At 40.2% G+C, this 10,110-nt stretch overlaps 1 protein-coding gene across 1 annotated transcript; it reads right to left on the bottom strand.

Moving 5' to 3' along the window:
* Nucleotides 1-1,921: 1,921 nt before the first annotated feature.
* On the bottom strand, nt 1,922-10,087 carry bcs1l (BCS1 ubiquinol-cytochrome c reductase complex chaperone). The gene is made up of 7 exons (XM_088605012.1): nt 9,169-10,087; nt 8,589-8,728; nt 7,528-7,722; nt 6,418-6,481; nt 5,212-5,381; nt 3,576-3,693; nt 1,922-3,328 (listed from the first exon to the last, which is right to left on the bottom strand). Exons 1-7 carry the CDS (start codon nt 9,486-9,488, stop codon nt 3,076-3,078), a joined length of 1,260 nt encoding a protein of 419 aa, XP_088461138.1. The 5' UTR covers nt 9,489-10,087; the 3' UTR covers nt 1,922-3,075.
* Between the last annotated feature and the right edge of the window lie 23 nt (nt 10,088-10,110).

A 10,110-nucleotide genomic window follows, 5' to 3' on the forward strand; every position in this document is an offset into this window, starting at 1 on the left:
GTAGTAGCCTCGACATTGTTCCAGACTCCCACAACCTTTTGTGTAAAGACGTGCTTCCTGTTCTCAGCTTTCATTGCACTTCCCCATACTTTCCACATGTGTCCTTTAGTTTTTGTTTCATTTCAAGATTTATTTGAAAAAGTTTAGTACAGATTAGAGTACAAGACATTCCTTTGAGCCCTGGGATGTGCCTTGTCACTTTTCTCTGGACTGATTTTAGAGCAGTAACATCTTTTTTTGCATAATGGTAACCTAAATGCTTACACATTATTCGAATTATTCTCTTAAGGGAGGTCATACCAGTGCCCTGTACAATTTCAATATAACATCCCTTCAGTTACCCCTGGGGTCTTGTGACAGGGTACATGACATTAATGGCGTTTGTTAGTGTTTCCATGTTAACATGTCTACATGAATTAATTCTTGTAGAAATTAATCATCCTTTTTATCAGAAGTTGTAAAATCTAATAGAATTAAATAAATGAAATCTGCACTTTTTACACAAGAAATAAATCAGATAAATCTAAAAAAAAATAATAATCATAATTGCTTACACTTTTTTAGCGCTTTTCTGGACACTCCACTCAAAGCACTTTACAGGTAATGAGGACTCCCCTCCACCACCACCAATGTGCAGCATCCACCTGGATGATGCAACGGCAGCCATAGTGCGCCAGAATGCTCACCACACATCAGCCATCAGTGGGGAGGAGAGCAGAGTAATGAAGCCAATTCATAGATGGGGATTATTAGGAGGCCAAGATTGATAAGGGCCAATGGGAAATTTGGCCAGGACACCGGGGTTGCACCCCCTCCTTTTCGAGAAACGCCCTGGGATTTTTAATGACCAAAGAGAGTCAGGACCTTGGTTTTATATCTCATCCGAAGGACGGCGCCTGTTTACAGTATAGTGTCCCCGTCACTATAGTGGGGCATTAGGACCCACATTGACCGCAGGGTGAGCGTCCCCTACTGGCCCCACTAACACCTCTTCCAGCAGCAACCTTAGTTTTCCCAGGAGGTCTCCCATCCAGGTACTGACCAGGCTCACACCTGCTTAGCTTCAGTGGGCTGCTAGTTGTGAGTTGCAGTGCGATATGGCTGCTGACATATCACCCTGAAAAAATAGAAAAATACAATTCCTGTGACTGCTGAAAATATTTCTGAGCCTGTGGGTACTTGTTAGATCCAGTTTATCAAGATTCACCCAACAAAGTGGAGTTCCAATGCTAGCAATCTGCTATTTCTAAAAGCATGATAAATTCCTGTTTTTTGGTGTTGCAATATGATGGACAGGCCCAAAACACACTACATTTACGTACAGTAACTATACACCCTCTTGTCTAGTTCACCTTTCTTCCACTTCAGCATATTATTAAAAAAAAAGGTAAAAGTTATCTTGGTACACTCCCAATGATTAACAAAGCCCTATGTGCAATCAGGTCACACGCAATGCCTGGAATGCAGTCTAGCAGAGAAGAAAAATTAGCTGAACAAAGTGTGTTTCAGTTTTGGGATTATTATGTCTAAATATTCAAAATGCAATGCAGCCAATAATAGTGCTAATGCGAAAGTCTCAACAGTACCAACAAAGACAGAATGCAATTCATAGAGCCAGTGGATTCACCCGTTTTTCATGTGAACAGTATTACATCCCAACCGGGTTATGCAAGAATTTCTTTACTGAGCACTCAACATTGTTCGAAGAGTTTGATACATTGATTTGTTTCTAAAAGTCACTGCACTTCAGTTATAAAACTCTAAATTCTGTTTAGGAGAGCAAACATCCATGGAGAAGAATAAAGAGATAAAGGAATTGATATGATTGCTGTTAAAGCAATTACCTGTATATAAAGTAATGTTTATTATACCACTAAACAAGTTGAATAATTAACTGCAAGTACAACATTTAGAGGCTTAGTTTGATTCTTTCAAACTAAAAATTTTATTCAATAGACTTCCTATTATGCGGCAGCACAGAATGAATTAACCCTTTTTTTTTTACAGTGGAAATTTAAAATCACTGTTTGTTTGAGAATGAAATATAAATTATAGAACACTCCTGATTTTCAGTGGTCCATCCATCCATTTTCAAACCACTTTATCGAATACAGGGTTATAAGGGAGCTGTACCCTCTCCCATTAAAAACACCAGGCACAAGTACATCGTGGGGTACACACAGACACAAACAGACACAGACTAACACCAGAGCCACATTTCCTAGAAGCCAAGTAACCTACCAGTATATCTTTGGGCTGTGGGAGGAAACCAGAGTGCTTGGAGCAAACCCACGTGCACATGGCGTTAGCATACAGAACAAACTGCACATAGATAGCAGCCCAGGTCTGGAATTGAACCCAGGGTCCCAGCGCAGCAAGGCAACAATGCTAACCACTATTGGAACAAATAAGGAACTATTATACTTTTATCAAGTATCTTTGTATTTTTATTAAATAATGTTTAAAGAAAAATGTATAACTGAACCAACCAGTTTTATCTTCACAGTTTGCTTTTCGCTGATAATTGAAAGGCGTTTCACAATTCAGACAACAACCATGTTTTCTTTTACCCAAAATGCACACAACCACATTATGTGGAGCTTGACAGGGATTATGTGTAAGTAAACAGGTAAAAGATGGGAAGAAAGGTAATGACGAACAATGAAAACAAGCAAGAATTATACATTTTACTGTGGTAAATGGATAAAAGACAAGTGTTACATTACGTTTCCTTGATATTAAGAAGCTCGGGTTGTCTTAACCCGGGTGTCTGAAAGGAAATATAACCAGAGCCAGAGACATTGAATCCTATTCGGGAAACACAGCAGTATTTTAAGAATAATGTCAAAAGCTTTAACTAAGCTCTTTCTTATGTATGCCAGATGTCCCTCAAACTATAGATTCCACAACAGTCTCAGGTTACCAACAGTTCTTTTCATTCCCATTTATTTACTGGTATGTCACAAAAAATATGTTGGCATCCAGATTAATCACTTTGTTAGAATCGTCCAAAGGGAAATTTGAGTTAATCCATCCAGTCAACACATGGTTCTTTACCATGAACACATTTTTGGTTCAACGAACAATGTCCTCCACATTGTCTATGGAGCCAGCAGGATCCAGCTTGTACATCATGAAATGTCCCTGTACCTGGGCAGCACTGAGACTCGCAGAGACAGCCAGTGCGCGCTCGGCGAACCGCTCACTTTCTCCCAAAGGCACATCGGGATAAAATCTCTGGAACATCTGGGTCAACTGCCACTGTGAGCAGTGCCCCACGTACTGCTTCAGGTCCACCCGGCCAGGTCGGATGAGAGCAGGGTCCAATCTGAGACAGGAAGCACCAAAACCAAAAAACTGAGACAAAGTCACAGTGGTCTGCAGTGTGTAAACTCCGTACCTACTTGTTCAGGCACGCTGTCTATATTTCTCATGAGATGATGTTACCATACAACTTTATCTACAACTCTAACCTAGGAGAAACACTGATGAGCAACTATAAAACTACGATCTTAATTTCACAAGTACAGTATTTAACCAGCCTGAAATTATTGTCCTTAACTGTGGGAGCTTACCTGTCAATGTAGTTGGTTGTCATGAAAACGATTCTGGCTTCAGTGGAAGCGACACCATCCAGCGCATTTAGGAGCCCACTGAAGGTCAGTCTTCCCATGCCTTGATAGGCAACGGGGTCTGTAGAGCAGAGAAACATACATGCCTCAAAACATTACCACCAATGCTCTGGCAACTTGCAGACTAGACACATTTTCAGTCTCTTATACAGCAGTCTCTTATTGCTCTTATACAGCAATAAGGTAACCGCTCCTAAGAATATTTATTTTCATGACCAATACAGTGGCATTGTAGTCCATTTCACCTTAACTTTCCACCAGGATGGCTGATGTTTTGACTAAAAAAAATGTACTTTTCAAAGTAACAACAATCCCTGCCACAAACAAGGATGTTAATAGACTGTAGTATTTATACTACACAGATGGGACTCAACTGCATGAAACCCTTTCTCAGAAGAATCCAGTTTCACAATACTGTCTTTTCAGACAACTGCATGTTGTTTTTTTGCTCTTCCTCTCATCTAGGAAAGAAGCTCAGACACCAGATGTTAACAATACCTTCACAGCCCAAGGTTAGCTGATCAGATATGTAGCCCCTAACTAAGTGTTGATACTGGATCTTTGTTAACTTGAGACCAGAATTTTCTAGCCCTGTCCCATCAAGGTAATGTAACCGAAACAGTATTTAAAAGTTAGACTGTAAAAGAGAAATAAAACAAAATTGCAGAAGGGTAAGAAAGATTAGATGGAAAGTGAATTAAAACAATTTTCTTTACTTGAATGCACATTCAAGCACTGAAGAGACTCAGGTTAATTTTGAGAAAAGCATTTTCCCTAAAACAGCTGAATTTTTCAAATTTGTAGAAATATTTGATTTTGCTTTTTAAATCTGCCAGGTTATGTCTGTCTGTTCAGTTTTCATTTAGATACACTTTGTATAGAGGCCAAAAATTGTCTCCCTTTAGCATCAGGATAGAGGAAGACTGACCAATTCTTATCCTGAAGAACTGGTGTCACTGCAGGTTTTCAAAATCTTGTTAAAACACAAGTACCAGAAGATGAAAGAACATCTTAAATGGAGCAATTAAGTCAATAACTAAATACTTCAGCTCTTTAAGAGTAAGTTTGAAGGAAATGGCAAGCAGTGTGAAACTGAACCTCTGTGTAAGTCAGGGAATGGATTATTACAATATAAAATGGCATTAAACTATATCCTCTAAAAGGCAATTTTGTTCAAGTGCTGCAAGTGAAAATGGCATGAATGCACAGGTAGACATATTTCAATCCCAAAGTCCCTTGTCTGTATCTTTTCAGCAAAACTTGACTACCTTTCTTATTCTGCTGACTGACTTTACATAATTAAGAATGTTGGGCCCAAGCCAGCGTTTTATTTGAGGTCAACGTTTAGACACTGGGCATGTTAACCACTATGACATAGATCAATTTTGAAAGGTGCCCAATAAGGTACTCTCTAAAGCTCTTTATACAGCAATTATAAAAGCTATAAGCAAGAGCAGTTCTTTATCAACTTCAGCTCTGACCAGCAATAGGACTGTTTCCATGTTTAATAAGTGATTTGCAATACATATATATACTGTATACAGCACTAGACCTCCTCCCCCCCATCTCTGTGTCATACTCTCCGAAGCCAGGTTGCGTCTGATGACTGTAGCATCCACGTCCTCCAGCAGGATGATGCTCTGCTGTGGGGCCACACTCAGAAGGTGGTTCAACCGGTCATCAGACAGGCTTTGGTCACTCAGGCTCAGCAAACAGATGCTGTACTCCAGCTCCCCTGCCAGCGCTGTACTGTGATACACATCGGTACATGAAATGAAAACAACATCCCTGCAGGGAAACAGCCACTGTGACCCCTGCTCCTTTCCCAGCAAACCTGCATTAAAACCCAATCGTTTTAATTACAGAATTACCCATAACCCAATCAGTCTGAAATCAACAATTGTGTTTTTAAGAGAAAGTGGCGACATCTTCTGTGCCCATCCTGGAGTGAATGAGACACTGAGACATGTTGCTGTGGTAGGAAAGGTAGCACCAACTGGACAAGCAGAACATCTTTCTCTGACATTACTGCTAACCTGCAAGTCAAAGGAGTACACTTTTTGCTGTGTCCAACCCTACCCCTGACAGTTTTCTGTCGATCAACACGTGCTGATGATGGGGAAACAACTGGTCACATCAGGAAGTGACATTACCCCATGCTCAGAGTTGCAACATCCGAGTAATGGAGCCCAGACTGTTCTCTGAGTGAACACCTTTACAGGTCATGTGTGCATCTTTGAAAGATGTGCCATTACTCATTATGGAGCCTTTCTTGCTTATGTTATAATTTACTAAAATTGTTGGCCAAGGATGCAAAGTGGCAGTAGAAAATGCTGAAAAAATATAAAAACACAAAACTATATCTAAATAATACAAATACATACTGCAGACCTTTAATACGTGTGCAAGTTCCACCGTATTTATATGTCTCTGAAGCTGCCAGGGGTCACCAGTTCTTATTTTTCCTCACTGCAGATGATCACAGAGCTGTCAGGTGTATCAAATTGCCATTTTTTGTTTTAGTCAGTTTATATTCCACCTGAGACGTTTTTCTAAATGAATGAAGAGTCTGGAAACTTTGAGAACAATCCAGCATGACCTCATGTGTACAGTATATATATATTATAATCTATTACACTCGTTAGGAGTAATTAGCAACAGAATATATTATATAACATTAGGAAACCTAGCACATCCATATGGCATCCGCTCTTTCCAAATAACCACAATTAATACAGAGTGAAAACTTTGTTTGAGACAAAGCCAGTGAATCAGGGCAACTCACATAAAACTGCTCTTGCCACATCCTGGAGGTCCATACAGTAGGTAGCCCCTTCTGTAAGGGATCCCTTAACAAGAAAACAAAATTATTGTTACCCTCAATGGATTCACTAGATGAGAAAATTCTGACCTTGTTTAAAATCTGTTGAAATACAGTAGCTAACTGGTCAGCACTATAATTCGGCACAAACAGGGTTGAGCTGCATAGCTCATAAACATATTGCTTATTTAAAATTTGCATCTTCTGTCACACCTGCTGCAGAATAATGGATAATCTGCTGAGCCATATTCACCGCTGAGATATAATCTTGAGTGCTGAACTATACATTTCTGTTATTTTCAGAACAACATTAATTTGTGTGTGCTGTATTAATATCATAGATGTTTGGATTAGCCAGCAACTGCTGCTCTCACTGCTCCTGGAATACCTTGGAAAAGATTCAGTTTTTACCTACATCACAAGGAGCTTATGTTAGGTAAGAATTCTCAAATCCAAATCCATTTTGATTCCAAGCAGGTGAATACTTTTTATAGTCGCTGTATGTCTACAAAAAAAAAACAACTACTAAAGGGCTGAGCAAGAAACAGGTCATTTACTTTAAAAAAATGTAACTGCATTGCCCACAAAAATACAACTGTATTTCAGACATTCTCCCAATATGCAGTAAAAATGATTACTTAAATGCAGTGGGCATTTACTGAAAAAAGCCACAAAGCCTACATACAGAAAATCAGGCTTAAAGAAATACTAGTAGTTCTCTAGTCAAAAAGATTACTCAGCTATCCTTAAATTGTTCAGGTGGATAAAAAGAAGAAAGAAAACACAACGTTTTGGCTGTGGAGCCTTCTTCAGGTGTGAGGACCTGAAGAAGGCTCCACGGCCGAAACGTTGTGATTTCTTTCTTCTTTTTTTCAGCATGGAGTAAACCTATTACTTGTTGCTTTGTATCCTTAAATAGTGCTAATGATACTACTTTCAAAGTAAAGTGACTTCAGTTAACTTAAAACTGGGGCTCACTGTTTCTTTGAAAGAAGTACACAGCTAATTGCACATTTACATTTTTATGTTTGCTCTTAACAATCAGGAAGCCCAATCAGGAAAGGGCTTCTGTACCTCTATCAGTGTACCACTTGGGATTGCCAATAAACTCCTTCACGTCATCCACAATCCTCTCAGCCACACTCCTCTCCAGAACCACGGAGGTCATGGGTCGCCGACGCCGTGGAAACCCAAACGGACGCCACTCTGATCCCATGGCTGTGTACATCACCGTCCTCCCTTCCTGCTGCTTCAGAGCCAGCTCCCTTGCTGTTGCGGAAACACGGAAACAGATCAAGTTCCCTCTTCAATCTTAAATGTACACTTTAAGGCTTTGTTTAACTGTGACACTGAACTAGCCTGGTGCCATAATAAGCTATGATTTTCTTCGAAATTTCTTTCACACAGATTTTTTTAGAAATAAAGCACTACACTGTTTGCGGCAGCTGGTCAGGTTAAAATCTAGGTTATGAGGTTAAAAAGGCTCATACACAACATGTACAATCTCACAGATGTACTTGAGTAATTGTACGTCATGCTAAAATCCATTATACATTTTTCTTATATTAAAAAGTATCCTGTATTGCTTATAAATATAGGGCAAGATATTAACCGATCCGAAGTCTTACCCACGGATTCTGTAAAATGAATTTTATAAGTTATTGCATGTGTATTATCCAGGTTTAATCTCAGATTCTATCTCAGCTTTTTAAATCTCTTTAATCTCAGCCTATTAAAGGCTTTAAGAACAGCATTGCATTACTATACAGAATTGGAAAAAGGAGGTTGTATAAGAATGGGTGGCACAGTGACACAGTGGTTAACATTGCTGCTTCGTTGTGCTCGAGTCCTGGGTTCAGCTCCTGGGGTGCTGTCTATGTTATGTTTACATGTTTTCCCTTATATCCCTTATTTTATCAGAGAAATGATTATTGCAGTACTGCATCTTAAAATAGAAAGTTAGCTCATAGGCATGGTGCTGATAATGCCAAGTTTCCGGGTTCAATCAAAGTCAAGGGTTACTGCGCCATCCTCTTGCTTAGCTACTGACAGTGCAACCACAGAGGACTGCACCACCAGGAGCGACCAGACTTCAGAGAGGCAAAGCACAAAAGGTGGAAGAATCAAAGTAGTACCTTCCTGGAGGATGCTGAAAAAAACCTCTCGGTCTCTCCCCAGGGCAGTGAAGGTGACAGACTCCCAGGGTGTGCCAGTATGGAGGTCAATCATCTGCTTCTCTCTGGTCCTCTCCACTCTAATCCACTTCTTCTTATACCTGCAAAATGTAAGAGGCATGCATATCACTCATTGATGAAAACAACTGTATCCACTGCTTATATACGAGGAGTTGCGCAACGTGGCAGTGCAAAATGGGAGAAACTACAGTAGGTGTCTAAAACTGAGGAGGTCATTTGGTGCATATAGCGAATGTGTGTACAATGTATACACTAGGCTCAGCAATGCAAAAACCTACAAATAGGAGGCTCAGCTAAAAGCAAGCAGTTGAAAAAAAATACGACCGGTCGTAGCTCTGTGGACTTATTTTAAGATCAAACAGGGTTAGTTTTGGAATTTGGAATTTTGTCCCTTCACCTTTCCAACTGCTTCTTCTTGAATGCTTAAATTTACTGATCATAAATGGTAATCAATGATTTAATCGAGTTTCTACTAGCTGAGGGTCAAAAGGCAGTCCCACAGAACATCAGAGGGCCTCACCAGATGATGTGGTTGCCCGGGCTGGGGAGGAAGTCAAACTGTGTGCGGACACGGCCACTCTCATGCTGCATATAGGAGGTCTCCACGCTGAGGTGCTGAGTCTTCCGAGCATGCTTGGTGATCCAGCTCAGCAGCCACTGGTAGCTCTTGTCCTTGCTGGGAACCTCCAGGGTAATCATGTAGTGCCTGCGAAAGGCAATCATCCCTAGCTGTGCACCCTTCCTAGCTACAGCCAGAGCTGTGCCCACTCCCACCAACCCAAACCCAGCCCCAAAATAAGGGTTGTCCTTTAGGGCACCCAGGAACTCTGAAAAGGTCATGACCACGACTTTCCCAAGATTCCTGCACAATTAAACACTTAATACAGGACAGCCTGAAAGACACGTGTTTTTTAAAAAACTATTTAATACTTAAACGATAAAAAAACAAAACTCACAGGATTTTTTGTGTGTATTGTCAGATGGTGTGCTGTCTGCTGTGTAATCTACAGCTCTTTGTTCAGTTACCCTGGTTTTACTTTGCTGTATTTTTCACAAATCTGCGTAATTATCTTTCTCTATACACCTCAATCAAGCAAACTCAAAAACGAATATTTTGACATCTAAGAGAGTTAAAGAAGTGATCATGTATTTTACTGAACAGTCTGAATAAAATTTATTTTTTTCTTCTTAAAAAAACGCTCGATTTACACGCTCGACAAACCCCAGTCCCACCCAAATATACACTGATCTTTCCTAGAGGTTCCGTACGTTGCATATTGACACTTTCCTACAGCTTTGTCACCATCACCGATTGAGCTACTGATTGACTTTCTTGAAGGAAAGTCAAAGACAACAAATACTCTATAATATGATCACCGCCGACAAGTCACATGGCGACCTCTATTGTGCTTCCGTTGTTCTCCTTTCAACGTTCCCCGTCAAGGATATGCTTAGCAATAAT

This window comes from Lepisosteus platostomus, chromosome 14 (genome assembly GCF_059453375.1).
Source record: "Lepisosteus platostomus isolate fLepPlt1 chromosome 14, fLepPlt1.hap1, whole genome shotgun sequence".
NCBI classification, from domain to species: domain Eukaryota; kingdom Metazoa; phylum Chordata; class Actinopteri; order Semionotiformes; family Lepisosteidae; genus Lepisosteus; species Lepisosteus platostomus.